Source organism: Mesoplodon mirus, assembly GCF_964341445.2.
Source record: "Mesoplodon mirus genome assembly, chromosome: 19".
Classification (NCBI taxonomy): Eukaryota; Metazoa; Chordata; class Mammalia; order Artiodactyla; family Ziphiidae; genus Mesoplodon; species Mesoplodon mirus.
The window spans coordinates 63,462,643-63,481,615 of NC_138995.1; the positions used below are offsets into that span (position 1 = coordinate 63,462,643).

At 46.2% G+C, this 18,973-nt stretch overlaps 1 protein-coding gene across 1 annotated transcript in view; it reads right to left on the reverse strand.

Moving 5' to 3' along the window:
* The window catches only part of LOC309794840 (uncharacterized protein), a 46,345-nt gene that overhangs the window by 17,485 nt on the left and 9,887 nt on the right, over positions 1 to 18,973 (reverse strand). Inside the window, exons 5-6 of the mRNA XM_082606712.1 lie at positions 9,216 to 9,439; positions 4,489 to 4,578 (exon numbers count right to left, since the gene is read on the reverse strand). Coding sequence (XP_082462838.1) covers positions 4,489 to 4,578; positions 9,216 to 9,439 — 314 coding nt within the window. The remainder of the gene's footprint in view (positions 1 to 4,488; positions 4,579 to 9,215; positions 9,440 to 18,973) is intronic.

An 18,973-nucleotide genomic window follows, 5' to 3' on the forward strand; every position in this document is an offset into this window, starting at 1 on the left:
CATTTATTCACTCATGTATTCATCACAGCCTGGTGCCGGGGCTAAATTAACATAACAGACCCGGTCAGTGGGGACACAATAGCCATTCCCCTTTGCTATAATAATAGAAGCAATTAGGTGACACAGTATTGCCCAGCTAAGGACTGCACTTCCCAGCATCTCTTGCAGCTAGATGTGGTCATGTGACTATGCTCTGGCCAATGAGGTTTGAGGAAAAGTGATCTGGGCATCTTGTAGGAGTTGCCCTTTGAAGGACTGAAGTGTGTCTTCCCCTTCCCTCTTCCCCTCCGCCTTCCCCTGAGCCAGAGTGTGGATGGGATGTGGGGGGTGAGCCCTCTCCAGCCACGTGGCACCAAGGTCGAAGGACCCTGGCTGCCCAAATCCACCAGTTTGTAACACTTCCCCCCTGGAAGGTTACACACAATCACCATCAGAGAGAAATCAACTTTGGCATATTTAAGCAGCTGTATTTTGGAGTTTTACACCAGAGTAGCCCAGGAAGTGTGTTTTGGGGGCGCAGGGTCTAGTGCGGGAAGCAGAGGGACCTCAGGTATTAGGAAACGTAGAGAATGCTGAGGCGGCACACGGGACATTCCCACGCCTTGATCCCCTGACACTTCGCACGAGGCTTCGAAGGGGAGGTGCACTTTGAGCCAGATTTCGAAGTTTCAGGAGAAGATTGTGATTCAAAGTCAGAGTCATTCGAGTCCATGTAAAAGGTGAAGCAAACATTTGGCTAGAAGGACAGAGAACAGAGACGAAGGAAGAGAATGTTAGCGCCTAGGTAGTGTCCAGTCACCCTCAGTTTGGGGGCTGAGCACGTGCACTCAGGGGCAGCCCACCTAGGGTTGAATTCCTACTTGGCCACGTACAGCTGGGGATCCTGGGTCAAGCATCCTGACCTTCCCTGGCCTCAGTTTACATTTCTGTATAATGGAATATAAATAACTGCTCTCTCATAGGGGAGTGTGAGGACTGAACAAGGTAATCCGAGAAAAGGATCTTTAAATTTAACAATGTTTGCCACTTACTGAGAGCTGGAAACCCGTTAGTTGTGACAACGTTTGCTTTGCTGCTTTCTTAAAACCATCTGCTTTCCTAAAAAAATTAAACACTTCCTTTCAATATAAAGCATCTCCCACAGTGCTGGCAGTACGTAGCTGCAGTAATTTCTGAGAGGACTATTATTTCTACCCAGTGGTTATTGAGTATTTACTCTGCTGCATGAATGACATGTCAGGTCCCATTTAATGCTCAAGAGGTGGCCTCTGTTCTTATTTCTCCATCCTACAGATGAGGTAACGGAGGTAGGGAGGGACCAGTAAGCTTTCTCACTCTTTATGATCAGACGTAGAGGTGGGGGATATCAGGCAGTCAGGATTAGAAGTGAGTATGTAACCTCCTCAGGGGACAGACATGTCCCATCATTTATGTGACAGGTACTTATATCCCAAGCACTGTTGTAAGCGCAGCACAAATGTGAACTCACTTAATCCTCATAGTAACCCTGTGAGGGGGGTGTTCCTACTGCCGTATTTCACAGATGAGGAAACTGAGGCTCACAGAAGTTCAGGAACTGGTTCCCGGTCCCACAGCTGGTAGTGGCTGAGGCCAGATTTGAACCCAGCGCTGAGACTCTGGAGTCTGGGCTCTCAGCTTCACCAGGCTGGCATTCCCGGCTGGGAGGCTTAGGGTGGGCTGGAAGGCTTTCGCTCCACTCAGTGTCCTCACCTGTGCAGAATCGTCCTTCCCCCTATTTCCGGGTTACCAACCCTCCATACTAGTGACACTGTGGGTCCAGATCCTTCTTGCAGGGGTCGGGGGGGGGGAACATCCTGGACATTGCAGGATGTTGAGCAGCATCCCTGGTCTCTACCCACTAGATGCCATCAGCATCACCCCTTCAATTGTGACAAACACATATGTTTCCAAACACTGAAGGTGTCCCGTGGGGAACACATTGCCTCTGGTTGATAATCACTGCTGCATCCCATACTTCTGTTCTCAGGGTTGGCGAAAGGTAGGGACCTTCAACCCCTCACACTCCCATGGGCATGTGACCCAGGCTGGGGCAATTGGGGTCCTGCATCTCCTCAGCTGATGCTTAGTTCAGTGGTGAGGACAGGACCCGAAAGGACCCATCAGAATGGTCTCTGCTTCTAGGTTATTTGGCTCATCTACAAATGTCTCTCCAATGATTTCTTATTAGTTAGTTACATGGAGAAATAAGAAAATCAGAAATTATTCAGTGGAGAAATGGGACAAGCATCTTGGCTGAATAGATCAAAATTCATATCACCAGTGATGGCAGACAGACCTCGGGTGCATCCAGACGTGACGTCATGAGAATGACGTGGCATCACTTAGGTTGGATTCCAGAGATCATAGCTACCCTGAATCTCATTCATGGGGAAATGGTAAAAAATAAACCCAATAAACCATGAATATGGAGCGGGGTGTGACTCTGGACTTCAAAACCTTCAGTGCCATGAGAGGCAAAGAAAGGCTGAGGAGGTTTTCTAGCTTAAAGAGAAGTAAAGATACATTACTAAGCACAATACCTGGCCCTAGACCAGACCTTGTGTAGGAGGAAAAAGAACACCAAGCAGACAGCATGTAGCAAATTATCAAAACTGGAATATGGACAGGGATAAGATGAAAGTGTGTATCAGGGTTGAATGCACGAAAATAGAAAAAGTGCTAAAAATTGGTGAATTTGGATGATCTTTGTACTGCTTTGCAAAAACTGTGACTCTTACATTCTTTTCTAATAAGATTTCTAGACAGTCCTCCCTGGGACTGGTGCAGGCACTAATAGGAAACGTGTTCTTGCGAGCATCCTGACCCTGAGTCTCCCCTGACCTCTCCCCGGGGCTCCCATGTTTCCCCATCAGGGCTGCTCCAAACTCCCCTCCCACCTGTTAAGAATCCCAGAGACAGAGCAGACACCTCATTGGCCAAGGTTGGGTCACGTGCCCAGCCTGGAACAATCACGGGGAACCTTGGCATTGCTGGCTCTGATTGGTCAGGGGCATACCTGGAGCTGGTCTGAGGATGGGATCAGACCCATCCGAAGGGCATGGAGACAGGTGGTCCCCCAAGAAAAATCAAGGGTGTTAGTAGCAGAAGGAGGAATGGTGTCCAGGTGGACAAAGACACAGCTGCCTACGCAGGAGGGACCCTTACGTAATTCATTCCCTCACTTAATCAGCCCATGTGTATACAGTGCCTAACGCTGGTTACATCTGTTCTAGGTAGGGGGATATGCCACTGAACAACAGAGGACGTTGCTGCTCCCCAGGAACCACTCTAGTAGGGAACACAGATGATGAACACACAGATACAGGTATGCTCTCAGGTAGCACTAATAACGCTGAAGAAATTGAGCAAAGCAAGGGGTTAGAGAGAAATGAGGCCAAAGCGGGCAAGGGAGGCTTCATGGAGGAGGTGACATTGGAGCAGAGGCAGGAATTAGGAAAGAAAAGAAGACAGGAAAGAGGGAAGCTCCCCCAGAGCTGGGGCTACATCCTCAAGGGTACAAGGGGCACCGAGCCATCCAAGGGTCTCTGCTGGGCAGAGAGGGTGGCAGATGTGCCTGAGCTCAGACCCAAGGGCTTCTGGTCAAAGGGAGGAAACAAGCAGGCTTACCATGGGACAGATCGGCACCCGTCTGGCTGACACTCTTGCATTCTTTCTGGGGGGCGCCTCACCAGGGTTCTCAGGAAGCAGGGCTGAGGGAGGAGGAAAGACTCATGAGGCCATCTTGCCCTCTGTGGCTTGAGAAACTCAGTAATAATAAGATATTCATCATGAAACCATTGACAAGAGCTAATATGTGTGGCGTACTTGCTATGTGTGAAGCATGCTTTTAAGTATTTTACACGGATTATCTTATTTGGTTCTTCATAATAAGCCTCTGAGATGGATACTATGTTAATCCAACATTAGAGAGGAAACGAAGGCACAGAGAGGTTAGGACACTTGCTGGAGGTTGCACAGCATTGCCTGCAGACATGCATTAAATTGCATCCTGAAGGCCCACAGGGAACAGAGAGGGCAGGTCAGCGAGTGAAGGGGCTGGGGTAAGACAACAGGGGGCTCTGGAGAGGGTGGCACCCTGGGGAGCCCGTGTCCAGGAGGAAGGGACGGCTGATATGCAGCTGCCTGTGGGGACGCCTCTGCAGGAAATAGTCAGGTATTTTCTTTCTCCTGTATGATTGTTACAGGCCACTACACATGTGATAAAACACATGGAAAAATACACATGGATTTGTGCCAATATCCATGGGCTAGTTTTGATGTTGTACTATCATCATGTAAGATAGAACTACTGGGGGCAGTTCAGGGCCCTCCCTCCCCAAGAGGAGCCAGTGGGAGATATTTGGGGTTGGGATCTGTCTTCAGGGTCAACACTTCCTCATCAGCCATGCCCTGGAGACCCTGCCCACTGCCACCTGTGCACAGTTTTCCACCCGACGTGTGTCTCACCTCCTTTCTCCGGCGGCTTGGTCTGCACCTCCTCCGTTTCCTGGCCCTCGACGGTGCTGAGAGGTAGCATCGTGACCCCACAGGTGCTCCCTATGGACAGGAGACCAGAGCAGTCAGTGCCTGGGCTGGGGACCCAGATGGCCCGGCTGTGAACCCCAGCACCGCTCTCAGGTGTCGGTGGACTCAGGCAGCTCCAGCCCCTCCCCAAGCATCCAAGGGGAAGTGTTGGCAATGCCTCCCTCCTAGAGTGGCTTCCAAGGCCCAGTGTGTGATGTGGGGAGAGTAATTGCCATGGCACCTGGCAAGGGCAAGGGCAGGGATCATGGGTGTGGGTTTTATGCCCCTTTAAGAACAGAAAAATTATGACACAAAGTGCTGGGACCCTGGAGGTGAATGTCAGCTAACTGAGTATCAAAAGGGCCTCTGGAGTCTGGCATACAGTAGGCACTAAATAAGTGCACTCATGGTCAGCATTCTCAGTGCCATATTTCAGCCCTGTCCTAAGGCTGCAAGATAGCTTGACCAAGTAGTACATACCAGGACCTCTCTTCCCTATCCTCAGGGGCCTCTTCTGGTACAGGATGCTCAAGTGCCTGCCTCTCAGGACTGCTATGAAGACAAGGGGGGCGGTCCACAGACCCCTCAACACAGCCCCTGGGGAGGGGTCAGCACTGCAGCAAGGGTGCCTAGCAGCAGGCTCATCTGTGGGGTCCTGGGAACCCGCCTCCACCCCAGCTTTACCCTGGGCAGGACTTGGGCCAGTGTGTCTGCAGGGTGCACTGGGGGGTTCCAGCCTGCCAGTCACTAGCCGAGAGAGCTCAAGGATCAAGCTCGCCAGATTTAACAACAACAAGATTACAAGAAATACTCAGCAAACTGAGATTTGAATTTCAGATACACAAATCATATTGTAGTATAAGTACCTCCCAAACACTGCATGGGACGTGTCTACATAAAAAATCACCCTTTATTTATTTTGCCAAGTTATGTTTAAGTGTAGGCAAGAAATATCTGGGACATAGTTATACTGAAAGGTAATTCTTTGTCTGAAATTCAAATTGAAGTAAGCATCCTGTATTTTACCTAACAAGCCCCGGTTCAGCGGGTATTTAACCTCTTGTGCTGTCAGGTTTCCCCTCCATAAAAAGAAGGACAATGAATGATTAAACATGAGGGTTGAATATGATTAAACACATGTCAGGTATTGAGAACACAGCCTGACACAGAGTCAGGCAGTTTATGTGTTGGATCCAACCCTACTGTTATTGGTGGGGGGGAGGGCGGTTAGGAGGCCTCTTCCAGCACCTCCTCTCCCACCCCCAGCTTCCCTGCATCACTGTCCCTGCTTCCAGAACCTTCCAACCTGGCCTCCGATCTCCCGCAGCGCCCCTCTCCCACCCATCCAGGCCCTGGTTCTGGGCCAGGTCTTCCAGGGAAGACAGAACCTTATGGAAGAAGATCCCCAGGTCACAGAGCTTCATGCTTCAGAGCAGCTGAGGCACAAGGGCCTGGCTGCCAGTTCAAGTGTGGCTGGGGAGTTAGGGCTGGCCCGGCAGGACCATCAGACACACGATGATCCCCCAGGAACTTGGTGGTCCCCATCAGGGACTCACACGCACACTCCAACACCCCATGATGTTCTTTGAAAACCTCTGAGACACCCTTTGAGCCCACAGACCTAGTTTTAAAAATTGAGACCCACCGGTAGATACACACACACACACACACACACACACACACACACACACACACACGCTTGGGACACACACAACGGCAGACGCACAACCTGAAAATACAAGTCACCCTCTCCAACACAATTCCCCTCTGGCTGACACCAAGGGCCGGTCCCCAGTCTCACCCATGGCCCATCCCCCAGAGGCTGCCCCTCTAAGATGCATGCCCCTGGCATGCTCCCAGCCCTAACCCGCAGCTAAGCAAGTGCAAGCGCAGAATCACTGGAGGCTGCACAGCCCTTTGCCAAGTGTCCTTCTCTTAAGTAAATCTGCATAAGCTTCCTCAGGCGCCCCCCCAAAGCCTCCAGAAGGGGCTCCACGCCCCCCGAATGGCCCTCTGGATGTTCTTTTAGGCCAATTCCGTACCTGGCTCCCTGATCCCAAAAAGACCTCTCCCAAAGTATCCCCTCCCCCCATACCCCGGCTTCCTCCATCCAACTACAGAGTCCCCCGTCTGCCCGTCCTGCCCCCTAAAACCTCAGGACCAGGACCCGGGCTCCTCCTCCACCTGTCCTGGACGGAGTCCCCGCCACCCCTACTACTGACACCCCGGCCTCCCCTGTCCCCTCCAGTCTCCTCTCCAGCTAGTGGCCAGAGAAATCATAGGACCCTGACTTTCCCCGAGGCTCAAAGCGGGTGAGGACTCGGGTTGCCCTCAGGGTAGACGCGGGTTCCTGAAGGGGCCCCACCGTGGGCACCATCGGGCCTCAGGGGCTCCTAGAAAGCAGCTCCTGCGCCCCATTGCCCTGAACGCACCCGCGCATCCTGGCCTGGTGCCCCGCCCTCCCCGCGGAGACCCTGCACCCTCCGCTCCGCACCCCGCCCGTCGCTGCGCCCCCGCCCTGATGGCGCCGACCCTTCAGAGCTGCGGCCGTGGGACTGACCTCCGGACCCGGGTCTATCTGCGCCCCTTGGCAGGAGCGGGCAGGCTTGCTCAGTGCTTGTCCTTGGCGCCCGAGCAGGCCTGGCTCCGAAGATGCCCCGGGAACCTGTGGACAAACTCACGTGAATGAACGGGCCGAGTTGCTCAGCAACACACACAAACCCCCAACCCCCGCCCCCAAGCACAAGTCAGGTGGTTAAAACAGTCTCTGACACCAGCACAGGCGTCAGAGTATTGGCTGCAATTTTATTATTAGGGGTGGTGGTCAAGAGGCCTCTTCCTCCACGAAGGCTCCCAGACTGCCAGCATCACTGTCCTTGTAACTGAGGGGTTCCTACTGGGCCTCAGAATCCGTCCCCTCCCCCAGCGCTCCCCCCGCACTGCCCAGGCCAGGCCTTCCTAGGAAAGGCACAGAGGCTCATGCTTCAGAGGCACTGGGGCCTGGAGACCCCTTGGGGGTGGTTGGGGGACAGGGTGGGTCCTGCAGGATCATCAGGCACACAATGAATCCCTCCCACGAGGTGACCTCCTGCCCAGAACTCACACTCTTACTCACAGTGGGATACTTTCAAAAACTCAAGAGACACCCCCTTGGCCTCGGTGTCCTACTTGTACAAATTAAGACCCACTTGTAGATCCCCAAATACACACAAATGGGCAGTAACACAACCTGAGGTTCAGTAACACTCAGGCACTTGCACGCACACACACACACACAAATGTGCAGACACACACAGCTTCAAATACTGGACACACCAGGCACAGACACATGCAGGACACCCACATCTGCACACTTAAAGCTCAAAGGGCACCCTATGGGACACTCAGACCACCTCTGCCTCACACTCCAGGGTCCACCCTCAGTCTCACCTGGGGACCCATCCCCCCGGTAGCCTCCCGCCTCAGATGCCCCCTGTCACTCCCCTTTGGACGCCCCCAGCTCCTACTCACAATGGCTCACTTTAAACCTCAGAATCACTCCTTCAGCCTTGTAGGCTTGAAAACATTGAGACCTCCTAGCAGATCAGACAGACAAATATGCAGAAATTCATCCAAAAGCTCAGCAACACCCAGTCGTGCACACACACACACACACACACACACACTGCAGACACACACCCACACTGCAGTCACAGACATTCCTAGAAAATCAGAGACACCCCCTCAGCTTGCAGGCCTTTTAGAAACAATATGACCCACTCACAGATCCACACACACAAACGTGCAGATTCAGGTTCACAGAGCTCAAAACAGCAGACACCCCGGCAGACATAGACATACAGACACACACACGCACACACACACACACACTAACTTGTAGGAACACATATTTTCAAACAAATACTTTGGAAAGCAGGGCATAAAGACACAAAAACATCTGCAGACACATCTCAAAACTGAAAATCACCCTCCAGACACATGATCCCCCCTGGCTGACACCAAGGACCGACCCTAGGTCTCACCCAGGGCCCATACCCCAGAGGCTGCCCCTCCAAGATGCACGCCCCCGGCAAGCTCCCAGCCACCACCCTCAGGCAGGCAGGGGCGCACAACATCGCTGGAGGCTCGAAAACGCTTTTCCAAGCGCCCTTCCCACAAGCTTCCTCTGACTCCCCCAAAAGCTTCCGGAGGGGCTTCACGACCCTCCCCACTCCCCAAATGCCCTCTGGACTCCCCCCACCCAAGTCATTTTCCTACGTTCTATTCGGTCGATTCGGGAACTAGCCCCCGACCCCCAACTGATCTATCCAGTGTCCCACCCCCATACCTCCGGCCTCCTCCATCAACCTACGAAGTCCCCAGATCTGACCCTCCTACCTCCTAAAATCTCGGGACCGGGACCCTGTTCCTCTTCCACCTGACCTGGAAGGAGACCCAGCCATCCCCTAACCCGGACAGCCCAGTCCTCCTCGGTCCCCTCCAGTCTTCTCTCCTCTCAGTGGCCCGAGAAATCCTCGGACCAGGAGTCGCCCCGAGGCTCAGAAGGGTCTGAGGACTCTGGCCGCCCTCAGGGGAGACGCGGGTTCCTCAAGGTGCTCCACTGCGCGCACACCATCCGGTCTCAGGGGCTCCTAGGCAGCAGCTCCTGCGCCCCATTGCCCAGAACGCACCCGCCCATCCTGGCTGGGTGCCCCCGCCCTCCCCGCGGAGACCCCACAGCGCCATCCGCCGCCCCCCGCCCCCTACTGCGCACTCGCACTGATGGCGCAGACCCTTCAGAGCTGCAGCGGCAGGACTGCCCGCCCCTCCCGGGCTGCGACTTGGAGCAGGCTTGGAGCGGGCTTCCCGGGGGGCAGGGGCGGGGCGGGTTAGCTCAGTGCTGGCCCCTGGCATCCTGCAGGGGGTCCAGAAAATGTGCCCGGGGACACGCAGGACAAAGGCGCGAAAGGAGTCCCTCACGACCACCGCCCCTCCCCTGTCCACATAGATACTCAGGTCCAGTGACTGAAACAGTGCCTGAAACAAAGTATAATGTTGTTAGGGTTTGAGGACTGGGAATCCTGGTCCTGCACCTCCTCTCTGACCCCAGCTTCCCTCCATCACTGTCTCTGTTGCTGGGCTTTCCAATTGGGCCCCAGATAGCCGTCCTCCCCCCAGCGCCCCTCCCCCACGAGTCTAGCCTTCTGTCCTGGACCAGGTCTTCCAGGAGAAGGGAGGTGCGGGTTGACAGGGAAGAGCCGCAAGTTATGCTTCTGAGCAGCAGAGACACAAGGGCCTGGATGCTTGGGTCGGGGGAAGCGGTTACTGGGGGCTGGGGGCTGGTCCTGCAGAATCATCAGAAGCACAGTGACCCCCAGGCAAGCGGTGACCCCTCTCCCAGACGCCCACACACTCACTGCTACTCACAATGGCATACCTTCAAAACCCCTGAGATACCGCCTCAGCCTCCCAGGCCTGCTGGTAACAATTGAGACCCACTTGCGGATGGGCACACAGGTGCAGAAACACACCCCACCTGGGCTGTCTGGTAAGGATGGTCCTTACCCTTATGCCTCACTGGCCAGACCTTAATCAAACGGACAACCAGCACAATAGGTGAGAAATGCTGTCCCTCGTTCAGATAGCAATATCCCAGCTGCGATGCAGGGCTCTAATGTTCTGGAAGAAAGGGGAAATGGATGTAGGGGAACTTTGGTTTCTGCAAGGGTGGTGAAAACTTCCAACAGGATAAAATATATGGAAAAGAGTATGTCTCCTTCTCCTCCAGCTCTCCCCACTGGGTTCCCTCCTTAGACTAATCCCCACTGGCATTAACGGATTTCTTATCTATGCTTTCGGAGATAAATATTTATTCATTTATTTGTATGCTTAATTATATGTTAATTTATAGGTTTAATTATACATGTATTTGCATGTGTGTATATAAACCAATATATTTCATCTGCCACTAGCCACCTGTTTCTTTTTTACATAAATGATATCCTACTATGCACACTTTTGCTTTTGTTTTCATTTTTTAGCTAACGAATATATTTTGGAAGTCTTGCCATATCAGTCCATACAGAACTGCCTCATTCTTTTTGATGGTGGTAGACTATTCCCCTGAATGACTTTACCATGATTTGTTTAACCAAGTCTCCTAAGACTGGATAGTTGGGTGCCTTCTGGTTTTTTCTTACTACTAACACTACTGGAATGACCTTCCTTGAAAATGTGTCATTGCACACAATTGGAAGCTTCTCAGGACAGGTTTTAGAACTGAAAGAATTGCATCAGAGCATATGTGCATTTCAAATTTGGGGACAGCTATTGCCAAAGTGCTCTATGCAAAGAGTGCCAGATGAGAACCCAACTAACAATGCATTTGGAGAGGCCAAGTCAGTATATGAACACATTTTTTATTATTTTTTTGAACACATTTTTTAACCTTTACCAACTGCTGGGTGAAAACATGGTTAGAAGCAGTTTCATTTCTTTACTATGAATTATCTTTTCATATATCTCACCAATTTTTGATTGGGTCATTGGTCTTTTTCTTATCTATTTGTAAGTGTTCTTTACATATTAAGGATATTGATCTTTCCTCTGTAATGTGTACTGAATGTACTTTTGATCCATTTCTTATTCAAATTTTGACTTTATTTATGGTGTCAGTAAAAGATTTTGGAGTAAATGAATGAATAACTTAATTGACTATCAAGTTTCAAGCTTGACCTGCAGATCAGAACTCACTGGGCAGTGCCAGATTCCTGGACAAGAGGGAATGGGTGAATATTAAGGTAATTTGAAAAACCAGACAGACACGAAGGTCAATTAAATATTTGTAGATTTAATGCACACTCCCTGCGCTTACTAAGGCTTATTTGGCTATAATTCAACTTAAAACGTCCAAAATGAAATGAACCCTTATCATCCTACTTCTGTCCCTCCCAAGGCATCCTCAACTTGGAACCCAGCACCTCCAGTGGCTCAAGCCAGAATTCATGAAGTCATTCAAGATGCCCCCCCACAGGGACTTCCCTGGTGGTCCAGTGGTTAAGCCTCTGTGCTCCCAATGCAGAGGGCATGGATTCGACTCTGCATGCTGCACAGTGTGGCCAAAAGGGGAAAAAAAGGACGCCCACCATTCCTTGGTCTTCCACATTCAATCCCTAGCACACCCTTTGGCTCAATCTTATTTATGTATCCTGAAGCTATTCAGAAGCAGCAGTCAGTTACCTTTTTCCGTCAAAGGTCTCATAGCAAATAGTTTAGCCTTTCTGAACCAATAAGTCTCTGTCGCAGCTAAAAGACTTTGCACAAAAACAGCCCGGACTGTAAATAAGGAATGGACATGGCTGTGCTAATGAGCCCTTCTTTATACAACAGGCTGTGGGCTGGATGGCCAGAGTCTGCCCAGCCTTGACCAAGAGAATTTTCTGTGCCAGCTCCTGCAGTAGATAAAGCCAAGCTGCTCCTGGAAAAGGGGCAGTTTGGGCAGAATTGAAAACAGCTATACTTTATTTTTTAAAGATATAGTTTATGAAAATTTGAATCCCATGAAGTTGAAAAAGTGTAATATAATAAATAGCCATAGAGTCTTGATTTATGTTCAAAAACTGAAATAATAATCTTTTCTAAAAAGCTCTCATGAGCCTTGTTCGTCTCTCCTACAAATTGGGGATCATATTAGTTCCTGTTTCTTGGACTCTGGTGAAGGGTAGATCATCTATATAAAGTGTTCAGCTCCATACCTGACAGGTGGAAAGTGCCCAGGAAATGTTAGCATTTATCTACATTATCAGTAACCGACTGGTTAATCTGCCCCAGGAAGAGGGGTTGTCGTGCGGGCAGGGCACTGGCCACCCTGAGACTCAAACTGCCCAGAGGACCGTGCATGGAGCCGGGAGTCTCCAAGAGCCATTGATAAGATGCTCCACCTGGCTGTGCTTCTTCAGTGTCTCACAGCACCAAGCCCACATCCTCACTTTCTGGGGGCTACGGTGTGTAATAATTCTGATAATGTAAGACATCTAAAGCGGTCCTGAAACAGACCCTTCTGTGACCGTGGAAATGTTCTGTATCTGCAGTGTCCAGTACAGTAGCCTCTGGCCACATTTGGCCACTGACATGTGCCTGGTGGGGCTGAGAAACTGTTTTGAACTTTATGTATAATTTGTTTACACTGAAATGTCTTTTTGACAGATACAGATTTCTGATAACTTTCGAATCATACCACTGAACTGAGTAAGAAATTAAAGAATTCAAATGGAAAACCTGATGACTTCATAAATTGTTAACACAATATTAAGATCAACAAAGATTAGTTCCATAGGACTCAGTGAAGGGATGAATATGTTTTTAATTTTTATGGCTTTTTGTCTGAAATATCACTGGCTTTTAATTTTTGTTTTCTAGACATAAGGAAGCATTTCACTTTCAACTAATTATAACAGCAGTTTGGTAAATTACACTTTTGTAAGCAGAATTGAAACATTTATATTTTCTCTCTACCCGATCCTTCCAGAATTTGGAAACTCTTAGTATTCTTATTTTTATGACAACATAGTTATTTGCATAAGTTCCATAAGAATCTATTCTCCTTATAACGGGACATAAATGGAAACACTTGTTTTATTACCATTGCTTTGACTGGCATGTCATATTTAAGAATATGCACAGAATCAGATATGACTAGACAGCTTTAAAGAGCCAAGGTGAACTTTATAGAGCCATAAAGCCCCTTGGAAAAATAACCTGGCACCTTGCTTCAGAGTTCCCAGCAACACTACCAGGTAAATAAGGAAGGATACCTCCTAGTAGGTGGAGGAATCTCAAGACACGTTGGAGACCTTGAGAAGAGAGGAAACAACCCAAATCTGTAGATATCACAGGTGGAATATGACTGGTCTATGGAGAGGACTGCTGACCTCAACCTCATCTCACAATGATGCTCAAACACAGTAGAAATTATATTCAGACCAGGACAAAAAGAAGATGGCATCAGAAGTAGACGGCTATCCCAAGATGCCAGACCTGACCCGTATGATTATTTATACTGTTTTTTTATTGTGACGACTTTTGCATGTGAATGAAATGTTTTTCTGTCATTAGCACAATCCTATGCAGAGTTTAAAGATTATTCCAGTTGTTGGGTTTATGGTCAGTTACCTACGTCCAGTACTATTGGGTTATCTTGGTGGATTTCTCCTCTGCAAGACTCTAATTGGATAGCCCTTAAGAAATTTATTCTAGAAGAAAGAAGTTATACTTCTGTTGGGGCCATTATTTTTTTTCTTATTGAAGTATAGTTGATATATAATATATTAGTTTTGGGTGAATAACATAGTGATTCGATATTTTTATAGATTATTCTCCATTTAAAGTTATTACAAAGTAATGGCTATATTTCCCTGTGCTGTACAATACATCCTTGTTGCTTATTTATTTTATACATAGTAATTTGTATCTCTTAACCCCCTACCCTTATCTTGCCCCTCCTCCCCTCCCCAGTGGTAAACACTAGTTTATTTTCTACATCTGTGAGTCTGTTCCTGTTTTGTTATGTTCATTTGTTTGTTTTATTGTTTAGATGCCACATATAAGTAATAGTATGGAGTATGTCTTTCTCTGTCTGACTTATTTCACTAAGGCTAATATCTTCCAGGTCTATCCACGTTGTTGCAAATGGCAGAATTTCATTCTTTTTTATGACTGAGTAGTATTCCATTTTGTGTGTGTGTGTATGTGTGTGTGTGTGTGTGTAAGATGTTATATGTGTATAACATCTTTATCCATTCATGTGGGGTTGGACACTTAGGTCACTTCCATATCTTGGTAATTGTAAATAATGCTGCAATGAACACTGGGGTACATGTATCTTTTCAAATTAGTGTTTTCTTTTTTTTTGTATATATATATATATATATATATATATATATATATATATACACACCCATGAGTGGGATTGCAGGATCATATGGTAGCTCTATTTTTAGTTTTTTAAGGAACCTCCATACTGTTTTCCACAGTGGCTGCACCAACTTACATTCCGACTAAGAGCACAGGAGGGTTCCCTTTTCTCCACACTTATTATTATTTATAAAACTTAGCATTTATTATTTATGGAGTTTTTGATGAGGGTCATTCTGACTGGTGTGAGGTGATACTTCATTGTAGTTTTGATTTACATTTCTCTAATAACTAGCAATACTGAGCATCTTTCCATGTGCCTGTTGGCCATCTGTATGTCTTCTTTGGGGAAATGTCTATTTAGGTCTTTTGCCCTTTTTTTGATTGGGTTATTTGTTTGTTTTTGATATTGAGTTGTATGAGCTCTTTGTATATTTTAGAAATTAAGCCCTTGTCCATCACATCATTTGCAAATATTTTCTCCCATTCAGTAGGTTGTGTCCTTATTTTGTTGATGGTTTCCTTTGCTGTGCAAAAGCTTTTAAGTTTAATATGGTCCCATTTGTTTATTTTTGCTTTTATTTCTTCTGCTTTGGGAGACTGATCCAAAAATACTATTGCTCTGATTTATGTCAAAGAGTGTTCTGCCTTGTCCTCTTTCAGAAGTTTATGGTTTTGGGTCTTACACTTGGGTCCTTAATCCATTTTGAGTTTATTTTTGTATATGGTGTGAGAAAATGTTCTAATTTTACTCTTTCACATGTAGTGTGTAAATTTCCCACCACCACTTGTTGAAGAGACTTTCTGTTCCCCATTGCATATTCTTGCCCTTTTATGGTCATAGATTAATTGACCATATGTGTGCGGGTTTATTTGTGGGCTCTTTATTCTGTTCCATTGATCTGTGTGTATGTTTTTGTGCCAGTATCATGCTGTTTTGATTACTGTAGCTTTGTAGTATAGTCTAATGTCAGTGAGCATTATTACTCCAACTCTATTCTTTTCCCTTAAGATTGCTTTGGCAATTCAGATCTTTTGTGGTTCCATATGAATTTTAGTATTTGTTTTAGTTCTGTGAAAAAACGTCCTTGGTATTTTGATAGGGATTGCATTAAATCTCTAGTTTGCTTTGTTTAGTATGGACATTTAACAATATTAATACTTCCAATGATGAACATGGGATATCTTTCCATTTCTTTTTATCATCTTCAATTCCTTTATCGATGTTTTATAGTTTTCAGAGTATAGGTTTTTAAGCTCCTTGGTTAATTTTATTCCAAGGTATTTTATTCTTTTTAATGCCATTTTAAACAGGATTGTTTTCTTGTTTCTCTTTGTGATAGTTCATTACTATTGTATAAAAATCAACAGATTTTTGTATATTAATCTTGTAACCTTCAACTTCACTGAATTCATTTATTAGTTCTAATAGCTTTATTTATTTTTTTATTGAAGTATAGTTGATTTACAATGTTGTATTAATTTTTGCTGTACAGTAAAGTGACTCAGTTATACACATATATATATGTTCTTTTTAAAATTCTTTTCTATTATGGTTTACCCCAGGGTATTGAATATAGTTCCCTGTGCTATAAAGTAGGACCTTGTTGTAATTCTAATAGCTTTGGTGGAGACTTTAGTGTTTTCTGTATATAGTATCACATCATCTGCAAATGGTGACAGCTTTACTTCTTCCCTTCTAATTTGGATGCGTTTTATTTCCTTCTCTTGTCTGACTGCTGTGGTTAGGACTTCCAATACTATGTAAAATAGCAGTGATGTGGGTTGGCATCCTTGTCTTCTTCCTGATTTTACAGGAAATGCTTTCAGCTTTCACCATCTACTACGATGTTCCCTGTGGGTTTGTCATAAATGTCCTTTTTTCAGTTGAGGTATGTTCCCTCTATACCCACTTTCATCAGAGTTTTCATCATGAACGGAGGTTGAACTTTTCCAAATGCTTTTTTGGTGTCTATTAGATGATCATGTGACTTTTAGACTTCCTTTTGTTAATGTGGTGTATCACATTGATTGATTTGCAGATATTGAACTATCCTTGAATCCCTGGAATAAAACCCACTTGATCCTGGTGTATGATACTTTTTATATATTATCATATTCAATTTGCTAATATTTTGTTGAGGATTTTTACACCTTTATTCATTGGTCTGTAATTTTCTTTTTTGTAGTGTCTTTGCTTTATTTGGGCCACTACTCATATTACAAGATGGGACCCCCTCACTTAGCCAATCAAACTACTTGCTCTGACCATAGCCATAAAAATGAATCATATTTCATACAGATGGCCAACAGGCACATGAAAAGATGCTAAACATCGCTAATTAGTAAAGAAATGCAAATAAAAACTAGAATGAGGTACCACCTCTCACTGGTCAGAATGATCATCATTAAAAAGTCTACAAATAACAAATGCTGGAGAGGGTGTGGAGAAAAGGGAACCTTCCTACACTGTTGGTAGGAATGTAAATTGGTGCAGCCACTATGGAGAACAGTATGGAGGTTCCTCAAAAAACTAAAAATAGAGTTGCCATATGATCCTGAAATCCCACTCCTGGGCATATAGCTGGACAAAACTATAATTCAAAAATATACATGCAGCCCTATGTTCATAGCACCACTATTCACAATAGCCAAGACATGGAAACAATCTAAATGTCCATCGACAGATGAATGGATAAAGAAGATGTGGTACATATATACAATGGAATATTACTAATACTACTAATGCCATTTGCAGCAACATGGAGGGACCTAGAGATTATGGAAGTAAGTGAAGTAAGTCAGAAAGAGAAAGACAAATACCATATGATATCATTTATATGTGGAGTCTAAAATATGACACAAATGAACTTATCTATGAAACAGACTCACCGACATAGAGAACAGACTTCTGGTTGCCAAAGCGAGGGGGTTGGGGGAGGGATGGATTGGGAGTTTTGGATTAGCAGATGCAAGTTATTATATATAGGATGAATAAACAACAAGGTCCTACTGTATAGCACAGGAAACTATATTCAATATCCTCTGATAGGGCTTCCCTGGTGGTGCAGTGGTTAAGAATCCTCCTGCCAGTGCAGGGGACATGGATTCGAGCCCTGGTCAGGGAAGATCCCACATGCCACGGAGCAACTAAGCCCACATGCCTCAACTACTGAAGCCCGCACGCCTAGAGCCCATGCTCTGCAACAAGAGAAGCCACTGCAATGAGAAGGTCGCACATCGCAGTGAAGAGTAGCCCCCTCTCGCCACAAGTAAAGAAAGCCCGTGTGCAGCGACGAGGACCCAACGCAGCCAAAAATAAATAAATAAATAAATAAATAAATAAATAAATAAATCCATCCTATGATAAATCATAATGGAAAAGAATATTAAAAAGTATGTATATATACGTATTACTGAATCACTTTGCTGTACAGCAGAAATTAACACATTGTAAATCAACTATACTTTAATAAAATAAATTTTTTAAATGAATCATCTTTAAAAGTTACTGAAGCTCAGTCAGAGCAATGAGGGAAATTTCAGTCAAAGAATATAACTTTCTGGTTTTTAGGAGGGACTGTCCCTCAGTTACAGGATGAATTTATATTGCAAATATCAGGGTATGGTCATTGAAATTTAAGGGTTTCCCTTATGTGGAGGAAAATTAAATCATACTAAGGATAATCAGCCTAATGACTACAGGGAATTGGCCTGGGTGCTTTATGAACAATGCTAATATATCATTTCTCTTAAAGTTAGTGATTGGTATGTAATAGACAGGGACAAACGACCTGGGATATACTGGGCTGCACCTAATGGAATTTCTTGTCTTAAACATTTACTTATGACGCTACTAGCTATATTGCTTGTATTCTGCCTATTTACAATATTGTTATTTCTTGCATTAAGATTTGTGTGACTGGGACTTCCCTGGTGGTCCAGTGGGTAAGACTCCACGCTCCCAATGCGGGGGGCCCGGGTTTGATCCGTCGGGGAACTAGATCCCACATGCATGCTGCAACTAAGAAGACTGCATGCTGCAACAAAGATCCCATGTGCCACAGCTAAGACCTGACGCAGCCAAAATAAATAAATAAATAAATATTTAAAAAAGTAAAAAAGAATTGTGTGACTGAGCCTCCAATAAATATAATGATGCCTAGGCGACTTGAAACAACTGATGAAATATATAGTTCTACGTGAGATCAATGATCGTAATAGTGTAATTCTAGATATGGGAAGAAGCAACAAGAGGGAACCATTTCCTGGACCATAAGGGACTAGTAAGATAGGTGGTCCAGAAACATGTATGGCTACCATTAACAGGGCATAGTCCAGCAATAACACACTGAATGGCCTATCAGTTAAATACTCGCCTGAACTAGCAACAAACCTTACTAGCGCTGAGGGAGAAATTGGCTATAAAATGCCTCCCAAACCTTGGTTGAATTTATGACCAAGAGGAGTGCACTGCCGGGCTTCCCTGGTGGCGCAGTGGTTGAGAGTCCGCCTGCCGATGCAGGGGACACGGGTT